Source organism: Gavialis gangeticus, unplaced genomic scaffold, assembly GCF_001723915.1.
Source record: "Gavialis gangeticus isolate Ggan-Ray unplaced genomic scaffold, GavGan_comp1, whole genome shotgun sequence".
NCBI lineage: Eukaryota > Metazoa > Chordata > Crocodylia > Gavialidae > Gavialis > Gavialis gangeticus.
Genome location: NW_017729031.1, coordinates 78,273,504 through 78,294,154, shown reverse-complemented (window position 1 = coordinate 78,294,154; position 20,651 = coordinate 78,273,504). Strand labels below are relative to the sequence as shown.

The 20,651-nt window shown below is 41.1% G+C and overlaps 1 protein-coding gene across 1 annotated transcript in view; it reads left to right on the top strand.

The window, feature by feature from the left end:
* The window catches only part of HECW2 (HECT, C2 and WW domain containing E3 ubiquitin protein ligase 2), a 239,849-nt gene that overhangs the window by 154,803 nt on the left and 64,395 nt on the right, over positions 1-20,651 (top strand). The window contains exons 14-17 of the mRNA XM_019523126.1: positions 4,904-5,038; positions 7,583-7,685; positions 10,202-10,298; positions 20,350-20,433. Coding sequence (XP_019378671.1) covers positions 4,904-5,038; positions 7,583-7,685; positions 10,202-10,298; positions 20,350-20,433 — 419 coding nt within the window. The remainder of the gene's footprint in view (positions 1-4,903; positions 5,039-7,582; positions 7,686-10,201; positions 10,299-20,349; positions 20,434-20,651) is intronic.

Here is a 20,651-nt window from a genome sequence, read left to right as displayed (position 1 = left end):
GCTGGTCCCCTCTGACTACTTTGTAACCGGCCACTAGATCCCCCACAGACTTATCAGTCCCCTCTTCCCTCAACCTACCAACCCCCACTGTGAATTCACTAGTCCCCTGCTGCCCTCTGATCCTGCCCATTCCTCCTCCTACCCTGACTTACTCCACATTCCTAGCATGGCTCCCGCACTGGCAAATGTTTACACGTGTCACTCCCAATCTACAATTACACGGCTTAAAGTAAGGTATGGTGAACATCTGCACATACCCAAACTGTAGAAATGTAGACTTCTCTGCCAAATGCATGTAGCTCTTTTGTCTTCTTAGGACTTTTTCCTGTTCACACTGGCCTATTATGCTTTTGTGCTTTTTCTGCAACTTTAAAATCTATTAAGCCATATTGGTTTGATTTTGTAGGACTTTTTATAAAGGTTCAATTTCTTCCTCCCCAAAGTCTCTCAAACAGAATTTATTGCCACCATATTTGTTTTCCTAAACAGCACCTGATGTTCCTGAAGGAACATCCAAGTATTACATAAAGCCAATATTGATCAGCTTCTCAGAAGAAATATAATACATTTAGATCGGATTGGTTTTGGGAATTAAATCAGTTTTGGGCTGCATGGGGCTTAAGACTGGCAATAAATACTGATAGAAAGTGTTGATAATTTGCCAACTAATAACTGATTTGGGTGGTTGTATTGGAAGGCTTTTTATACTTTAAAGTTAGAGTGTGATGTATAGAGGTCTTAATTATTTTTAAATGACCATTCACTGGATGAGAAACATTCATTGTTAGTAAAGTTAAGCTGTGGTTTCTTCAGCCAGGGGCAGTTTAATTTTTCTCTTGGGTTTCTACGTTAATTTTTCTTACTTGAAGTTAATGGGATATTGGAAGTGCTTCTTTTTATTTCTAGAAAAGTATTATTGGGTCCTGCTGAAAATGGGAAAATTAGACTTACTTTTTATATGATTTTGTATTAAATGTGGTCATATCATCTTCAAAGTTATAAGAAAAATTTAAAAAATTAAAGAAAGCTAGGATGACCAATTAGAGTTTGCAGTGGCCTTTTCTGTGGTATCATTATCCAGGATTTTTTCTTAATCCTTTTGCAGGAGCATAGGAAGGAATAAGCATATATAGATTTAGAATGTGAGGAGGTAATAGAGATATGAGTTTTGATGAGAAATACATTTTTATTAGCACTATGAACAAACTAAGCGAATAAAAAAATCATTGAATCATAGGGCGTGAAGGGAACCTCTGGAAGTCATCTAATAGAACCCCTTGCTCAAGACAGAAACATCTGTCTAAACAAGTGGTGCTCGACCTTTTGGCTCTAAGACCAGATGGGTAGCACAGGGTCTGTCTTCAGGCTAGGTGGAGTGGTCTGTGGGCCTGATAGAGGATGGGGCTCAGGACTGCTGCTACCTGTGCAACGGTCCTGGGGGGATGGAACCACTTGGGTCTTGTGAGGGATGGCACCACTTCCTATTGCCCCCTCTGTGTCAGGATTTGGTCCCCAGGTGCTGGTGCCATCCAGCACCCTTGTACTCCCTTTGCACTGGGATTGAATCCTGGGGGCTGGCACCCCACTTCCCAGCTCCTCCCTCCCACCAGGATAGGGCACTGGGGCCTGGCACTGCCCCTTCTGGTCTTGTGTGCTGAAATTGGGCATTGGATCCAGCATTGTAAAAAAGAGTTTTTTCTACTGTAAAGTGGCAATCAGTTACTTTACTCTGCTTTATGGGGGGGGGGGGTTTCTCCTATATTATCCTATTACCTTCCCATTCCTTTTCCTAGTTTAGGAATAACTGAACTATATAATGCTTCTTGCGTTGCTTGGCCAAAGAGGGAGAGAGATTTCTGGCCATACCACAATACATAAATATTTCTTCTATTTTGTTTAGTTCTCATGTTCAGAATGAACATACCTTTACCCTGTTGTGCAGCAGTTAAGACATACTCCATGATTTTTCAGTTGCCCATTAACTTACAAATACATTAAAGTTGATTTCAAAAGCAACACAGAGTAAACATGTATGGGGCAGAGAGAACAAGCTGCCCCTACTCCCAAATGGTTATCTTCCCTCTCCTCTCTGTTTGTTTGTGAACTGAGGTACATTGATTGAACTCTGTGGAGATTAATACACAGGACTTCTGAAATCTTGGGGTCTGAACTAAAAAGCATCTTTGTATCTGTGTTTTTGTATTCCCTCTCTCAACATATGTAGGCTGATAGGGTAGAGTCAGGCATACATGTAAATGTATATACATATATTTTGTATTAAATCTTTTCATACAGTAAAGTGATTGTTTATGGTTTAATTGTTGAATTCATTATTATTTAAAGACGGTCAAATTGAGTATTGTGTGTGTATAATGCAGTTGCTAAATTTAATGTATTTAAAGATACATTAAATATATTTATGGATATTAACTTTAACATATTTGTAATGCCTGTTAAAATAATTTACTTCCTATTTTCCTGTGTGAATTTGTGTGCATATATTATATAATATACAAATGAAAAACATCAGAATTAAACTATTTTAATGAGCATTCACAGCTTTTTACTTAAAGTGCTCATTTTTTATTTAAACAGCTATAGGTCTTGGTGCTATACAAGTAGCTTTTGGCCAAGCCAAGGTACCAAGTCTCTCTGCCTAACTGTTGTAAATTTTGTTTTTCAGAGCAGTGGTGAAAATTTCCATAATGTTAGATTTAGTTTTGTTTTTTGTGCTAGACTGAGTTTCTACCTGTGATGTCAGTGTCCAGATTAACTCTGAGCTTTGAAGTTACAATGATTTTCTTTAATGGATTTTCAATATAGTAAATATATGCTTTGTTATATGGTAGGTTGCCACTGGCGTGCCTACAAGCATTCATGCTTAATAAGATGTGATCATTTTTAATATAGTCTTTAAGCATATCTTATTTAAGTGTATGCATGAAAAAGTATTACATACTGTGTTAGATTGCACAAATCGCTGACTTAATGTGGCAATGTGTGTCCAAGCAGAATTCTCTTTTCTATTGAATCAATATTTTTATTGATTGTTTTTTCTAATTCTACTGTACCATAAGGTTGATCTGTTGAACTCAGACTTTGAGCTAATGAAAATTGACTCACTTTCTTTACAATATTGGTAGATCCAATTAGATAAAATATTAGACAGTGGAGTTTTCAAAATATTTCTGGGTACCTGCTAGCAGGGAAAAGTAAATCATCAACCAGGAGCATAAGCACCTTAGATTCCTGGGTCCATTGAACAGCTGCCACCCCACCACTTCTAAGACCAGCATTGAGATTTTAAAACAGTTTTCACTTCGCTTTCATACTTCTATAATACCTGGAGTCTACATTACTGGTGCCACAAATGACATCACTGCTTGGCAAAAGTGGACTCTATCAGTTCAAAGCCCAAAGATTGCTATTAACACATTGCAGTTATCAAACACGTTTTACAGTTTACTACCCAGGAAACTTTCTGCTAAATCAAGTGTGTCCAACTTCTGTGCTGTTCCTGGGCCTCTCACTGCTCAGGCTACATGCTGTGGGGCAGGCCCTAGAATCTCCCCACTTTTCCCCCAGTCTACGTGAGCAGTGCCTTGCTGCATTGACTTGCATCAGTGATACCCCTTGCCCTGCTGTTTCTTGATCCCTGTTATAATAAACAGTAATGCTTCACTCTGCACTGGTATAACTCATTTGTTCTTCTGTCTGTTTGTTTTCATACTGCTCAGAAGAGGAACTGGTTCCTTCTCAATAGACCCAAATTACCAACTCAGGAGAAGGCGGGAAAAAAAAGCAGGTCGTCACACTTAATGGATTTAGATTGAATAGATTTAGTGTCTACCTATCTATTTTCATAAGCATCATGTTTGAATGCCTCTCAAGCATAGAAAAATAGAAGTAATATTAACAAGCCACACTAACCGCTTTGTGATTTATATTCCTTGCTTCCTCAGAGGCATGTTTTGTTTTGCTGTAAATCCTTCTCCCTGAACTTAAATATTCTTCTGAGATAGCTCTGTATTTTTTTCACCATGGCTGAAGGCCCACAAAAGCATGAGAATAGCAAGGAAATGTTTCCCCAGAGCCACACTAAAACTGGAACAAGTTTCAATCTTGAAATACAGAGGCTTTTTGCTCTAATTGTACTGCAGCTTCTGAGTTTCCTCATGATCGTGTGGTCCTGTTTCAGAAAATGGTGAGCCAAACAATACTCATTGTTTTTTTCTCATCCCATGAAACCTTTGGGCCTGTCTTGAATTTTTAATCACATTTTAGCGGTATGTTCTCTGTGACCTCAGCTGAGTTTTGTAGGTTGTTCAACCATGAAGGATTTCAGCAGGAAGACAGTGAACATATCTGTAATCACATTGTGTCATAGGACCATAATCATAGGCTTAAGATACATACACACCCACTTGTGTTCATATTCATAAGGTAAATAGCTTTTAAAGAGCAATGTTGTTGCCATTAAGTGACCTCCTTTTGGCTGCTTATAAGGAAAATGAATTGCTGGACCCTGTTGCTCCTGTAAAAAATTAGAATCCTCTCTTCTTGAATAATTATACCATGATATAATTGGGCATTTCTATGATGCTTCTCAACTGAGTATACATGACTGCCTTATAAAATATTAGTGGGTTAAGCCAGTAAGTCCTATAATGCCCCTATGAGCTGGGGAATGTTATTCTTGTTTGCTGAAGGGGAAGATGAGGTACAGTAAAATGAAGTAACTTCTTAAAGTAGTGACTAGAATCCAGATCTTCTGTATTTAACCCACAGCTGCTTTCCCTCTGGCAAGTATGCTTACTGCAGGGAAGGTGCGGTTAGAAATGGCCTAGTTTACAGTGCATGTTGGTTCAGATCAAGTGAACGCTCTGTTTTTTCCCTCCTCCAGGCTTTTTTTGTTGACCACAATTCCCGCGCCACCACATTCATCGATCCCCGGCTTCCCTTGCAGAGTAGCAGGCCTACTAGTGCATTAGTTCATCGGCAGCATTTAACCAGACAGCGCAGCCATAGTGCGGGTGAGGTAAGCCTAATCTTCACCTCCAGGATTTCAGTTTTGAATATATGAATGTAATTACATGCAAACATTCATTATTCTTTTAGTATTTTAATTGTTCCACTGGTGTGATCAACCTGCCAACATTATAACCTCTTTTCTCACTACTTAAGACCCTCAAAGGTACGATTTGATAATGATTCAATCAGAATGTATTTATTGTTGTTATATTGTAGTTACCCATTAAACCACATGAGGGCTCTTGAATACAGCAGGAACCTGCTTTTTACTACCTATGGTAATTTACACTGACTAGGGAAGTGTCTAAGGAAATAGGTAGGTTTCATGTAGCTCAGTGATTCTAACCCAGGGTACCTCAGAGTGCCACACAATTTTAGCATTGTTACGTGTGCAAACATGATTCACAAGATAAACCCAGAGGTTTCAAATAGGAGTCTATGGTGTCAAAAAGCACTCTGATCTGTTTTGGTCTTTTCTAGTTCTTTGCAACAGAAGACTTGCTCTATTATTTTTCTGTAGTCAAAAGTGAGTGAGAACTAAGAGCTGGAATTTTCTGAAGGGTGCCATAAGTCTAAAAATGTTGGGAATCAGTGATGTAGCAAAAAAGTATTATTCATAATGCCCTGTTAAGCCTTAGCATCATAGAAAAGTAAATGTAAATATTCCTGTTACCATGAACAGAATATCAGACATTTGTGGTCCATCTGATATAACATATGGAATTTGTAAAATTAGAAATATTTAGAATATGGATTCAAGTGAGAAATGCTTTAAAATTCTATAGAATAATAAAATTCTGTATTGGGGTTTTGATTACATAGCTCTTGAACTGGGTCATCACTAGGAGCCTCTGAATCAATCATACTATTCATATTTATGTCAGATGTAAATACTATGGGATCACATCTCAGCTCTATTGCTTTTTCTTTCAGCACAATTCAGAAATAAGGTGGGAAATGTGATTGTAAGATTTCTTTCACTCCCCACGTTCAGGACCAATCTGTGGGAAGGTTTTCCCATCCTTGATGCCCTCCTTGCCAGTTTCCACCTTTGGCATGGTTTAGGTTGAGGTAGGGAGGGGTGAATGGCATATGGCTGGCACGTACCATTTTGTACTATCTGGGCACATCTACATGAACATATTAATGCAATGCAATAAAATCCAGCACTTACCACACCAAAGTTTATTGCTCTTGGGCACCATGTGTGCACATGCACTTGGGACTGTAGAATGTTGAGCTGAGTCAGTGCAGCTCTGGCTGGCAGAGTGCCTGGGAGATGAGCCTGCCACCACAGGGCTGCTCTGACCTGGTTAAAGATGCTGCAAAAGGGATGGCTGGGGCACAAGTGTGCTCCAGTGTGTGGCCAGCCAGCAGGCAGCCCCCACACTGAAGCACCCTCGTGCATATATTAAGCAAAGGGCAATTTAATGACAAGCATTTAGTTTTTAAATGCAAAAAACTAATGTTAATGCAACAATATTAAGTTCACAACAGCATATTGCAGAAGCTGCTCAGACATCATGGTCACTACTAGGAACTAAAGGATGTGGTTTTACAGTGAAAAATACTGCAACTACATATCTGTAACACATTTGTGCTCCTTGTGGAAATTCAAAATCTTATCTGTTCTCTGCAGTGATGAAATAAATGTGGCTTTACAGCTTTTTATTTCTGTTTGTCCTGCAGAGTGCAGGCTGACTTTCATTCCTCCATTTACTGATACTGTGTTCACAAAATTGTCCACAGTCAGTTAGACTTGGCAAACTCAACTAATGGCAGTTATCACAGAAATATTTTCTGTTGATTTAAAAAATGCAAGGAATTAAAGATGAAATCTTAGTTCTAAAAACCCAGATTGACTTGCCACAGCTGGAAGTTAGAGGTAGTTGAAAAGCAGTAAATATAGAACCTCACAATGCCCAAGAAACTCCAAGAGCAGCTGCACACATGAAGGGGAGCCTGCTCCAACACACTGGAAATGTAGTGCATTGGAGTAGACTCGATTAATTGAGTCTGCTGGAGCATGTAATTTGATGCGCTCTGGCAGCCTTATGCATTGTGTTTCAGTGATGCAGCATGCCTCTGCACTGAGAAAATGGCAGTGGTGTGCTTTGAATTAAAACACATTCGATGTGCTTTAGTTCAAAGTACACCGCTGCCTTTTCTCAGCACAGAGGTGTGCTATGCTGCTGATACATGATGTGTGGGTGCTTTTAATTAGTGTGGTTTACTAATGAAAAGTGCCTGGCGCTGTGTTGGAAGTGTGTAGAAAAATGGCCCAAATTAATGTTTCTTGTTGCTTAGATTGCATAAACACAATATAGTAGATGCTGAGTTTTCATAATTTTCTTCCATTACAGATAACTCCTGCTGTTGCAATTAGTGGGAATATTGATTCTGATTTAGCAGAGTTCCTATGCATGTGCTTAACTTCAGTTTACCTAAGTAACCACACCCGTATTAATACGACTGATCATGTACTTAAGTGCTTTGGTGGATTGAAGCCAGTTTTGCTTGGTGCTGACCTTAATTCTTACTGTATTTTTAGGTAGGAGAGGACTCCCGTCATTCAGGACCACCAGTTTTACCAAGACCATCAAGCACATTTAATACAGTCAGTAGAGCGCAGTATCAGGACATTGTTCCAGTGGGTATGTCAGTGCACATGATTCTCTTCAGAGAGGCCTATGTCGATTTAACTATGCATGTCAGGTTTCCCTGCTGGGGTGTTTCTGTTTGGTGTAGTACTTTGTATAATGGTTCAACCTTTCTACCAGTAGTTTCTGTTAAGGAATTTCCATCTGTGTACATGGAAAAGTTTTCGTGCAGAGTCATGTTAATGTGGAAATGTTTGCTAGTTAAAACAAAGGCTTCCTTGCATTGAAATTCCTGTTTAACTTTCCCTGAGAAGGAGGCAGAAAAGTTTCAGATAGTGGGCCAGATTCTCTATCAACCTGGATTCCACACTGAGTTTTTATTTCACAGACCTGCCAAAGGCTAGAAGTCTTCTTGGAATTGGTCACTAGCCTAAATTCAGTTCCCAGTTACATATCCACAACCTCACTGAGTTTGATACCACAAAGAACAGAATTCAAGTCATTGAATTTAACAACTATCATATTATGCAAAAAAATCAAGATTTATTCATCTGATTGACTATGATTGGCTTTTGGTTCAGTGTCATGTTTACTTGACAATCACAGTTAATTTAACCTCCTTTCCCATGCTGCTTTATTCAGGTTTAGGATTTGTGCTACATTGAACAAAGATACTTTAATGGTGGTTGAATAATTGACAATGGAACAGGCACAAAACCTTTGGATAGACACTAACTTGGTAGATAGAACCACTTTAAAGATATATACATACATTAAAGAAATACTTTAAATTCATTTATTGTCTTTGGCATAAACTGACAAATAATGACAAAGAATTAAGATGGTCATTGACAAATGCATTTTAAATAGTTTTGCAATAATTTGGGCTCTATTGTTCGATAGTTGTCCTTGGAAGCTTCACTAGTAACTGAAGCCTACTCCCATGGTGCACATGTTTGCTCTTGGTAGTTTAGAAATACAGAAAAATACAAGTTGGCTGCCTGTCTGTCCGGTGGTAGAATTGCACACGTCATCAGAAATGTGTCCAGCTGTGTAAATGGTGTTTGTTAAATAAATGCTGAAGAGCTGAAAGAAAAGCTCCACATTGTGTTTTGATGTGATGCATCAAAATCATGAGTAGGGGGAAGGGAGATTTAGTTCTCAGTGATGAAACAGTGGAGCTACAAAAGTATAGAAAGTTAGCAAGAGTATAAGAGTATACAAGATACAAAATTTTGAAGGTAAATTTGTACAGGAATAAATATTTATACATTTGATTTATTTCACTACAGCAAAGAAGTGGAATTAAATCTGTCAAGCTTTCAATCCCTTAAGATAAGGACATTTATAATTAAGGGAGAAACACTGGTTATTCCTCATACCATTGTAGAATCTAAGGCTATGGACATGCGTTCATTTGTAATGCCTCAGCACTCAGTGCTGCCTCTGCTGTGAGTGTACCACGTCTTGCCATTGCTTCTGGGGCACCAGTCACTATGGTGGTTGTTCCCACAGTGCTGTAGACACACAAGCTGTTGTGGTGGATCTGCTATTTTTGTGGCACTACAAGGGCATTTGTGGCACTACAAATGTAATGAGTGTCCATAGTTTAAGAAAACCATACCATAAGTGCCTGGAATTATAATAACCAGGCAAAAAAGCAGCATGAATTAAGGCTTGGGTAGAAATATGGATTTGCAGCCATATATTTCAATGTATTGGTTTTGTGGGACTTGATCAGACCATTAATATGAGTCAAATAGAAAGGCTGGTATTTTTCAAGAAAAAATAGAGTTGGAAGCAAATGCAGAGCACCTAACTATTTACCTTGTGTATGCTAATAAGAAATTTGTGCTATACCAGCTAGTTTACTATTAACTAATTTGTGAGTTTATATTCCCATCTAGCACTGCCGTTTGACTAATCCAAAAATATATTATTATTAATGTATATGATTCTTTATTGCCCAGTAACTTGTATAGTTGTCAATGTAAAGTGGGCAAAAATATTGATTATAGTAGTTTTTTATGTTCCTTCAGTGAAGTATTCAAGAAAAGAATTCAGGTCAGATCAATTCAAATTCACGCCCCTGTTACTCCCATTAAAAATTCAAATCCTCTCTTCTTGAACAATATAAAATAACTTGGTGTATATTGCTTTCCAACCCAAAATGCTTTTTAAAAATTAGTGAATTAAGCCATCATTTTGCATTGATATACATGATAGCACAGGATGCAGGACAGTGGATAATAAGATCCTTCATGAAGTCATGCAAATATGTTTACTAGGTTAACATGAAATTATGGTTTGCTTGATGAAACATCTGAAAAAGTCACATTGTTAATTTTTATGAAGGCATGTTCTGAATCAGATTTGATTCATAAACAAGATTTTTTTTTCTATCTAAAGCACAATTTAGACATTTTTTACAATAGAGTACTGTTAGTGTAATAAATGAAAATAAAGCTCAACTTTACTGTCATTGTCATTTTTAAAAATTACAAGAAATGTTATGTTGCTGTTCAAATAACATTAGTGTTCAGTAAGATGTCTTCTGTTGACATTTGCAGCCTATAATGACAAAATTGTTGCATTCCTGCGACAGCCCAATATCTTTGAAATTCTACAGGAGCGTCAACCAGATCTCACCAGGAATCATTCACTCAGGTAATAATTATTCTGATTCTATTAGCCCCATTTCACTACAGTATATCATTTACTCTTTTCTTTTGCTAAAATTCACTTATTGTCTGGATGACTGCTGTTCAAGTTCATTCAAACTTGGGGCTCACCCTGGTGTAATTTCAGTCTGTCAGAAATATATTTATTCATAAAGTTGTAGTGTTTCTTTAATATATTCTTTTGCATACTGGCTTCAAGCCTTGACAGTGATATAGTTCTACTCTAATGGGAGCTTCCGCACAGGCATCCAACTTGTCAAAGCCATAAAGGTGATCTCTTCTGAATTCTTTTTTATTTGGTTCTCTGCTGGGCTTATCAGCCATCCACAAAAAGTATGTTTTTCCTCTCTTGAGAGAGAGTAGAATAATCCGAGGTAGGATGCTGGGGGAATGAAAGGAATAGTGGAAATAAGTAAAATTGCATGACCCTTGATCTTACCTTCCTCATCCTCCTCCATACCTTCACTACACACAGTCAAAGTGCAGTGACAATTCTGTATAGCAATCTGGCTCCTCTTCATTCCCAAAAACAACTTGACAAACTGATCTTACCATCTCTTGGCACTCATGTCAGCCATGTTAATGTATGTGGTCTGCTCTCCCATCACTGCCAATCACCTCTTCCATCCCAGCACTGTATAGCATTCTCATCTGCAGGAGAAGTTATGAAGAGGGGGAGTAACCAGGGAAGGGGCCCACAATATATGCAAAACAATAAATCAATACAATGTTAAATATGAAGCAGAGAAGATGAGAAAAATAACTTTAAAAGTAGGTAAAAAAAAATCTATAATATAAAGATAGGTGAGCCCTGAAGGAAGAATCAAGGGAACTGGAGGAGAGTTAGATACTCATGTGTCATTCAATTACAAGAAGTACAAGAAGAGAGTGCCTATAAAAAACAAAGTTAGATGTACTAAGCTAGGGGATCACTGGATACCAGGGAGCATTACAAGTGAGTGAAAGAAGGTGGTGTGCAGGAAAGAAGTGGCCATGGGTAGTATTGAGTATTTGTGCATCTAGGAATGTAATGCAGGTACAAATACTGTGTGGGCTATTTGCACTCTGGACATCTTGCTAGGCAAAATGTCAAGTTTTCTGAAAAGCTGGGTCCAACCCTTTTTTTTTAGATGAACTTAACCAGCACTGTCTGTCAGCATTTTTACTGTTGCACTGGTGATTCAAAACAGACCAATACAATTCTTGCACAGTCCCATGAAACATCCCCTACAGTTTGCCATGAAAGGTATCTTGTAATTATTAGGGCTGTGCGAAGCTTCAGTCCCTGATTTGATTTGGCGGCGATTCGGCATGATTTGGTGGCCAGATCTCAAAATCTGAATCAAATCAGGAGACCCTTTAATCTCTCCGAATTGAATTGGAACCCTCCAAATTGATTCAGAGGTGCAGAAAGTTTCGACAATTCAGCCATAGACGCAGCTTTAATTTTTTTTTTTTCTACATACCTCAAGGTACCAGGCAGTTCGTGAATGCTGAGATGCTGGGGTAGATGGAATGTGCCACAAGAGTGCAGGGGGCTCCCCAGCGCACTCAGCAGCAGACTCGGAAGTGGACCAGAAGCACTTCCAGTCCACTTTCGGGACTACCAGGGAGTGCGCGGGGGGGCTCCTGTGCACCTCCCGAGCTTGGTGACTGGTGCTTCCTGGGTCTGGGGAGGCAGCCAAGGTCCCCCAGTGGCCGATTGCTTAGCTGGGGGGCTCAGGGCCCTGTGCGTTCCCTGGCAGGCCCTGAAGTGGACCAGAAGTACTACCGGTCCACTTCTGGGTTCGTTGCCAAGCATGTGGGGGCCCCCCACGCTCCTGTGGGATGCTCCATCTGCCCCAGGATCACAGCATTCACGAGCCACACTTGGTACCTTGAGGTATGTAGAAAAAACATTTAAAGCTGTGTCTATGGCTGAATCACTGATTCTCTGAATCAGCATCGAATCTTTAGATTCGGATTCGGCCAAACTGGGAACAGTGATCCGAATCAACAAATCGAATCACTGTCCCCGATTTGCCCCAAATCCGAATCAAATATGTCCCATTTCACACATCCCTATGTGGCGGTTACAATATTATGTAGCACAGGTACAACAGAGCTGATGTTTAAAAGAAGTTCACCCGTCTGCAGAGGGTCAAGACAAAGCTATTCTGGCCCCATTTAAGAATATGAGTAGGGATAGTGTTCTTGTTGGGATTACTAAAATGCTTAATGTAAACATATGGAGAATATGTAAAGCTTAGTACTGCAAGGTGTTAAACCATTTGAACTCAGTACAGCAAAGCCCTTTTGTATTTTGTTTTGACCATCTGCACAGGAGAGCATATCATCTATAGGTTGGACTTCTTTAATTACAAAAGTATACATTACTTAGCTATAAAACTGAATAACTCGTATCCTGGAAATTAAACACTGATGTTAAAATGTGTTTCCAGAACTTCTTTGGGTATGGTACAATTGAAAATTGTCAATTTTTGTCTGCACATGTATGATTGTCAGGGATCTGGGTTTTCTGTTCACCATGGAAAAATGCAATAAAACATGGGTTTTCTCATTTTCAGGAGAAAAGCCTGGATTTTCTCCTTTAAAGGAAAAAAGTGTGGGAAATGGTGGGCTTCCTCTTGCAGGGTGGCAGAGTTTGAGACAGCAAGGGGCTGGGGACAGCGGGAGGAGGGCGGTCAGGCAGAGGGTTCCATGTGCATGTATGCATGTACACATGCACATAGCTGCAGCCTGGGGAGCAGCTCCTGCACATAAGTCTGGCACATGGTGAGGAGGGGAATTGGGGCCATAGTGAGGGAGGGAGGGAGTTGGGTTGGGGCTGCTTCCCAGCCTGGACAGTGCATGGGGTTTGGGGTCTGGGGCCAGAATGCGCAGCCACAGGGCCCAGGCAGCAAATGAGATGGAGTCATGAGTGGCTCATCCAGAGGCCAGGGGAGACTGGCTCCCTGCTGCTGCATGCACTCCCGGGGGGAGGCCCTGGGGGGCATGTGCCCCCCAGATTTATTCTCAGGGCAGGTGTGAGCTGCCTGCCGCAGGCTTGGGCTCCCTGCTCTGCTGCCTTCACCCCAGGACCTCCGTAGCCCAGTGGACCTAGCACAGCAGGACAGAGTGGGGCAGGGAAGCTTGTGCTCTTTCTGGGAGCCACATGCTGCCATGGTGAGGCACCCCCTGCCTGCCTGGCAGCAACAGGAATGGTAGCACAGAGTTGTGCCCCATACTGCTGCCAGACAGGCAGGGAGTGCTTCTCCATGGCAGTGCAGGGCTCCCAGTGGCAGCACAAGCCTCCCCACCCAGCCTTACTCTGCCCTGCCATGCCGGGTGCCACCTGCTGGACTACAGAACCTCCAGGGGAAGGGCAGCAGCCCGCACCCACCCACTCCCCCTCTCCTTCCCCAAAGGCTCCACTCTGGCTGTGCTGCCCGTGGGGAAAGGGGAAGCTGGGCTCCACACCACTGCAGCAACCACTTGCTCCCATGGGTGGCAGCCAGAGCTTAGGCAATACTGTGGGGGGCAGGGGGCTGTGGACCTGGGTCCCTGGCCCTGTAGCTCTGGCAGCTGGGGGCCCCTCCAGCAAGGCTGGAGCATGTGGGTGGCTGTGGGTGGCAAATGAGAGGCACAAGCAGGGCCCAGGGGACTGAGGGTCAGGAGCGATGGGGAAACAGCAGGGCTGTAGGTTAGTAATGAGGGGCAATGGCGTGGGCAGGGCACCAGTATGTCAGGACTGCTCAGTGCCACAAATTAGCAGGGGCGGGAGGCAACCTCAGGTGAACCCATGTCCTGGTGAGCAAAGGGGGAAGGGAGAGCTCTGCTTTTCCATGATTAAAAACCCAAAATCAAATGGCAGAATTTATAGGTATTTAGAATTTATTTTGTTATAGTGATTGAGGCACTGGTAGGCTTCCAAATTGCTTTAAAATTTTAATATATCAATTAAATATTGTGCTCAACTGATACATATATATATAAGTACTGACATATATATAGTGGCATTTCATTTTAATCGTGGATTTGGTGTTTTTTTAAATCAGAGAATTTGTGATTTTTAAATGGAGAAAGCCAGGATCCCTGAAGCAGTTATTCAGGTTTTGATCTCTTATATTGTGCATTAGAGATTGCCAGTAAGTGGTGGTCTGACTTCCCAGAGTCAGAGTCCCATGTCTTGATTAGTGTGTGCCGGCTCGGTTCTCCTCATATCCTGACAAATCTTATGATGAAACTCCAATGTCTGAAAATTAAGATATCCACTCAGTAATCCAATAATTAGATTATAATATTCTGTGTATATAATCCAAGTATTGGAGAGTTGTCTTAAATTCAGTGTTGTTTTAGATTCGGGTAAATACGGTAATTAGTTCCATTGGAATTGCATTTGAAACATGAGCAAGCCCATTCCTGTCAGGTGATAATATAAAAAGAATTTCCAGGAAGGGTCTCCCATTTTCATTCACCTCCTTTTACTCCAATAGCAACAGTCTGTTTTTTCCTTAACTGTTGCACTGGTTTTCTCAGTTTGCAAATTGGAAGCTATTCAAAGGACCATTGGCATTATCAGATTTTGCTTCTTGTAAAACCTTGCTCCCTGGCTTACACGCTAACTTTTCACTTTTCAAGTTCAGGCACTTTGCAGATATAAAATACAAACCAAGGGACAAAAGGTGTTACTTCGTACTAGTTTACAGAATACATCACTTTCAATGTATGAGGTTGATATCCTCATTGTAAGTAGAATGAAGACATATGTGTCTTTCTTTCTAACCTGTCTTAGCAAAACGAGTAAGAATTCTGTTGAACTGAAGATCCTGAGGTTTTACTCTGGGGTTAGTTGGAGAAGTCCAGCCAGATCTCTGCTCTTGCTTTACTATTTGGAGTTGATATACTTTGTTAAAGAATAGGTGATTTCATGCTCACCGCCTACTACCACATTCTTCAAAAACTGTGTACCATGCAACAGCTAGGACTTACACTTCTATCACATCATTCCTTTTTTCTTTATAAAGGTTCTACTTCCCCTTTCCTAATCGATTCTTTAAGCCACTGAATCAGCAAGATATTTGAGTATGTGCCTAATTTGGTACATGTAACACTGAGAAGATCCACTGAAGATGCTTAAAGTCAGGCACATGCTTAAATAACTGGCTGAATTAAGGCCTTTTCAGGTAAATTATTTTCACATGTTTAACCAGTATACAGTTTTCCTATGACAGTATTTGCTTGTTCTATTATTAGACATGCATTTTGAAATTGAAATTACTATTGTAATTTAAAACTAAGTAAACTAGATCATGGATCACCTTTTTGGAAGTGTTCATATTGCCAGGTAGCATATAAATAAACCTAACATTATTATTTGCATTCAGTTGCCTAGAGCTGGAGTTGCCTAGGCATTATAAATTATTTACAGTTGTACAACATACATGATGGAGATAATTTCTGAGCTTTGTTTACAGTGGCGCTTTTCCGGGTTATCTGGATTTTCTTTGGCCATGTCTACACATGCATATTAATGTGCAGCAATAAACTCTGGCACCAATCACTATGGAGTTTATAGTTCTTGGGTGCCGTGTTTACACATGCGTCCAGAACCACAACACATTGACCCAGGTCAGAGCAGCTTTGTCTGGCAGAGGGTCTGGGGTGGTCAACCTGCCAGTCCTGCTCAGACCCAGCTCAACATGATGTGGAGGGGCTGGCTGGGGTACAAGAGTATGGCTTCAGTGCAGGGCTAGCTGGCAGGCAGCTCCCGCACTGAAGCATCCTCATGCCCCAGCCAGCTGGGTCCGTGTCTACACGTGCATTGCTGTACATGAAAAAACTCTGCAGCAGGATAGTACCTATATTTACAAGTACTAATCTGTTGCAGAGTTTATTAGTTTCCTGCAGCCTAATAGGGCCACAAGTGTATATGCTGAGATGTTTACTGCGGAGCTAATTACACAAGACCTTTACTGTGGAGATGCCTAGACACCCTCTTTGGCCTTTATTAGGCATTTCCTTATCTTTCTTTAGCGAATATGCTTGGCTTGACCTACATTTTGTGATTTTTTTTTCCATGAGGTCTTTGATTTTGATGAAATCTTTGGAGCTTTTGATGAGAGGCTGAACAGAGAAGTCTTTGGGAAGCAGAGGCAAAAGCTCTCATGATTTGAATTACTTTTAAAAAGAATCTATATAGTCTGTTTTTTTTGTGCTTGTGTCTGTAATTTTTATGCTAGCTAATGACTGGGCAGTCTCTGCTATTATTTTCTGAGGGGGCAACAGCTCCTGGAGGAATTTTTTGTGGCTTACCAAAGGTTCAACAGCTGTTTCATTTTACTCTGTTTTGTTTTTATATGTACGTCAGGCAAAATGCAAATGTTATTTCAAAACTTCCATTGAAATTGGTACAATCAGGATTTCACCCTTTCTATTTTATTCATTCCTAATCTGATCAGCTTCTCCCTAGTACTGCTGTGACCCCATCTTGTTTCTCCTCTGAATTTCTATAATTTCTTCTTGCTTTCCCATTGTCTCACCATATTCTTATGCCATCTTCCCCTGCTTTTCATCCTCCCCACTTCTGATCATGTGACCTTTCGCTCATACCTCTTTCCACCACTTCCCCACCTGCTTGTCCCACTTCTCTTCTTGCTCTCATAAATCTTTTGTTCATCTATGCTTCTCTTTCTTCTCCCTTCATTTTGTAGTTGTGGCCTACAGACTTTATAGAGGAAGTTGACTCTTTCTCAATCCCTTCTCTTTTCTGGGGGCCCACAGGAAGTCAGAGCAGACCCCCATATTGGCAGTATGACCGTGTAAGCCTGGGTTGAAGTGAATCAGCATTTCTCATTAGTAGCTTTCAGGTGCAAACTAATGTCATCCACTCTTAAAGGGTGGCCAGTGGTGGTATCTCATGCCACAGTGCAGCAGATTTCACCAGTCTAAATTTTTGAATTTGGCTTATGGCTCTTGACTCTGTTGCAGGTAAGTAACAGACTTTGCCTAGCTTCATCCTGGTAAGATATTAAGGCATACAAACTTGCGTGTACATTAAAGTGATTTAATATTATGTATGTTGCTAACTCAGGACTGTCCAACTTTTAAGCAGTTGGGGGCCTCACGCCCTGAAGCCAGTCCAGTGATTGCTGCATGCCACCCAGGCTGCACCAGCACAAGCCAACTGGCCCCCTGGATTGCATTGCATGTGGACACTTCCCTGCTGCATCTCATGCATGGGTGACTCCTAGTGCTAAGTGTATGTGGATGCCATGGCTTCACCCTCATCTTCCCAGCCCTGGGCTTCTTTGCTGTACCATGCCACATGGGTGCTCTGGGCCATAGGCTTCTTTAGCACTCTGGCATGCTGGGGCAGAGGCAGAGTGTGGAAGATGGAGGATAAAGAGGGAGCCTGGAGACTCCAGCTGCTGTTGGATGGGAGCCCAAGGGCCACAAATTAAGCCCTCCTGGGCTGCATGCAGTCTGTGGGTCACCAGTTGGACATTTCTGCACTAACTTATGCAAAGAATGTGTCTACTGTGCAGCTGTTTTTTATTTACCTGCTGCCTGGATGCCAGATTGTAAGCTCTCTGGGGCATGGAATAGCTTTGTGGTATATCTTGGTGCAATCATTGGTACAGGGATGTAACCCTGTGTGTTTAGGGTCTCTAGGCCTCAATAGAAATAATAATAATAATAATAATAATAATAATAAAAAATCTGTTCAAAATATAGGGTAGAGAAAAATCAGTTTTACAAATGAGAGAGTACAGTTAATTTGAAAATAATCCTTTACATTTTGCCTAATCTATTTAAATTTTTTAAATAAATAAGGAGACAGCAGATGGGGAGTGGAGTTGAGTAAAAAGACACAAGGGCAGCACATGTACAAAATTATCATTCAGGGATTTTTATGATGGAACAAGAACATTGTGCTTAACCTGCTGTTAATCATAAAACTGCAAAACCAGAATCAAATCTCTTTAAAAACCTTACAGTTGAACCCAAGAGGCTGTTAAATAGTGAAGAGGTCTTCAGACACAGGTACATATATAAATTAAGCATGAATTATACCTTAAGAGGTAGTAAAAAGCCTGTATAAAAAAAAACTCAACAAAACTGGAGCTCATGTTAGGAATGAAAGTGAAGACATGAGCTATCTGCATGAATATAAAGGGTGAGCTCTAGAGGTGTGTGAAGTGGGCCCTATTTGATTCGGATTCGGCTCAAATCGGGGACAGTGATTCAATTTATCAATTCAGATCACTGTCCCTGATTCAATTTGGCGGACTCCAGATCTGAAGATTCAATGCTGATTCAGAGAATCAGCGATTCGGACATGGGCACAGCTTAAGAAGTTTCTTCTACATACCTTGAGGTAGCAGGCATGACTTATGATCACTGTGATGTGGGGGCACATGGAGTGTCGCCCACAGGAGAGCCGGGAGGGCCCTCCACATGCTCAGCGGTGAACCCAGAAGTGGACCGGAAGTACTTCTGGTCCACTTCTGGGTCTGCCGGGGAGCGTGCTGAGCCCCTTCCCCCCCGCACTTCCCTGGCAATTGGCCGTAGGGGGACCCTGGGTGCCCCCCCGACCCAGGAGGCACCAGTCACTGCGCTGGGGGGAGCACGGGGGAGCCCCTGGCACGCTGTCTGGCAGACCCAGAAGTGGACTGGAAGTGCTTATGGTCCACTTCCAGGTCTGTTGCTGAGAGCTCTGGGGAGCCCCCTGCGCTCCTGTGGGACACTCCATTTGCCCCAGCATCGCAGCACTCACAAGCCCCTTTAGAAAAAACACTTAAAGCTCTCTCTCTATGTCTGAGTCTTTCTAAATCTCTATGAATTGATTTGGAGGGTTCTGATTCGATTCGGAGAGATTAAAGTGTCCTCTGATTCGATTTGGAATCAGGCCAAATCTCCACTGAATCGAATCAGGGACCAAAGCTCTACACAGCCCTAGTGAGCTCCCTTCTGACTCCAGAGATGATCCCTCCAATTCAGGGCTGAGACAGTGTGAAGTTGGTGTTGCTGCTGCCAAGCTGTTGTCGTATAAACAGTATGGCCATCCAACTGCAGCCAAAATATGTCTCATGGGACCAGATGAATCGGACACCACTATTGTAGAATGTACTGTAGTAGTAGACACTATTCGCATGAGCACTTGTTAAGGTGGGTTCTTTTCTGTGACCGTTTGGTTGAATTTATTTTTCATTAGTGTTAGCCTTTGCAACCCAGGTTTCTTTTTTCTTTGCTAATAGTAAAACCAAATTAAGAGACATTTCATGTTGGAATAGTATTATAATACATGGAAGACACCTGGGCTCATTAGTGTTGAAAGCAATTGAGGCTTCAAAAGGAAGAAAAAAGAAATGCAAAACCACAAGCATTGTCCTGTGTCAGAATTCCAAAGGCACATGTGAGAGATTCTAATTAATATTCAGCCTAATAAATAACAGCATTGCACAGCATTTAATAGGCATAGAATTTGGAACAGTCACCCACTTAGATTTGGGCACAGGGTGTGTTAGAGAGAGAAGGAGAGAGAACAATGTGTTTTTGAAGAATCGTTAGGACAGTGTTATGTGTAAAATCTACTTTAAAAACACAAATGATCTTGTAATGTAGAGCTTGAATTAATAGTAAGAGGGGAAAAGGAGAGTACCTCTTTAAACACTTCATTTTCAGAATAGCAATGTTCTCCTGCAGGGCTCAGCCTCCTGCTTTGAATTCAGGGCCACAACTAGCATTAACTTGAAGGATTGATTTTTTTTTTTTTTTTTTTTATTGGTTGGATGGCTGTGTTACTTGAAGCAGCCTGAGCTTCTGAGAGATGAGGCAACAGGCGAAACATGCTTGAGAACAAATTAGGATTTTTTGGTTGTAGGATTCTGTTGCTCACATGGACATGGTGTGGCACCAAAAATAATGGTGTCTGAAATACAGAGGCATAACCCAGAGATTTTCTTGATATATCCAGCACTTTTTCTTGTTGCTTTGGTGTACATTGGTGTCTTGTTTGCAAAAGACATTTTGGAACCATTTTTTTGCTTAAACAGGGAGAAGATTCAGTTTATTCGAACAGAAGGAACCCCAGGGCTGGTGCGTCTATCCAGTGATGCAGACCTTGTCATGTTACTGAGGTAGGTAGCATTGCTTCCTTACAAATGTGTGGAATGTGCTGTGAAGTGCCTTTTGATGTATTGTGTGTACCCGTTTACTTACCTTAGTGTGTTTCCAGTTCTTCAAGTTGCAGCTGGGGGAGCTGCAGCAGAATATTAACACTGGCTTTACGTAGTGTTGAGTTTCTGGATGTTAGTTATTGGCATGAAGGTCACATCTGTCAGAATGGGGAAAAAAG